Below are 343 nucleotides of genomic sequence, written 5' to 3' on the forward strand. Positions count from 1 at the left end.
TGTGTGTGTCTCTCTCTCTCTCTCTGTGTGTGTGTGTCTCTGTGCTGAAGGTGTTCACGGTGGAGGAGATGATGCCTCACGTGGCTCATCTGAGCGGCGCCGTCACTAAAAACCTCTTCCTGAAGGACAAGAAGAAGAAGAGCCTGTGGCTGCTGTCTGTGCGTCACGACCGGCAGCTGAACCTGAGTGATGTGGCCAAGCGTCTGGGGCTCGGCTCAGGGAACCTGCGTCTGGCGGACGAGTCGCTGATGCTGGAGAAGCTGAAGGTGGGTCAGGGCTGCGCCACGGCCCTCGCGCTCTTCTGCGACACCGACCGCAGCGTCAGGATGGTGCTGGACCGCGA

General features: G+C 60.6%; 1 protein-coding gene across 1 annotated transcript; it reads left to right on the forward strand.

Moving 5' to 3' along the window:
• Nucleotides 1–29: 29 nt before the first annotated feature.
• Nucleotides 30–338, forward strand: LOC107734681 (prolyl-tRNA synthetase associated domain-containing protein 1-like; the record flags this gene model as incomplete). The annotated part of the gene is made up of 1 exon (XM_016546644.1): nt 30–338. A coding segment is annotated over one exon (309 nt), but the record flags the coding sequence as incomplete, so codon positions are not given.
• Nucleotides 339–343: the final 5 nt, after the last annotated feature.

The sequence above is a fragment of the Sinocyclocheilus rhinocerous genome, unplaced genomic scaffold (genome assembly GCF_001515625.1).
Source record: "Sinocyclocheilus rhinocerous isolate Xijiao unplaced genomic scaffold, SAMN03320098_v1.1 C34960014, whole genome shotgun sequence".
NCBI classification, from domain to species: domain Eukaryota; kingdom Metazoa; phylum Chordata; class Actinopteri; order Cypriniformes; family Cyprinidae; genus Sinocyclocheilus; species Sinocyclocheilus rhinocerous.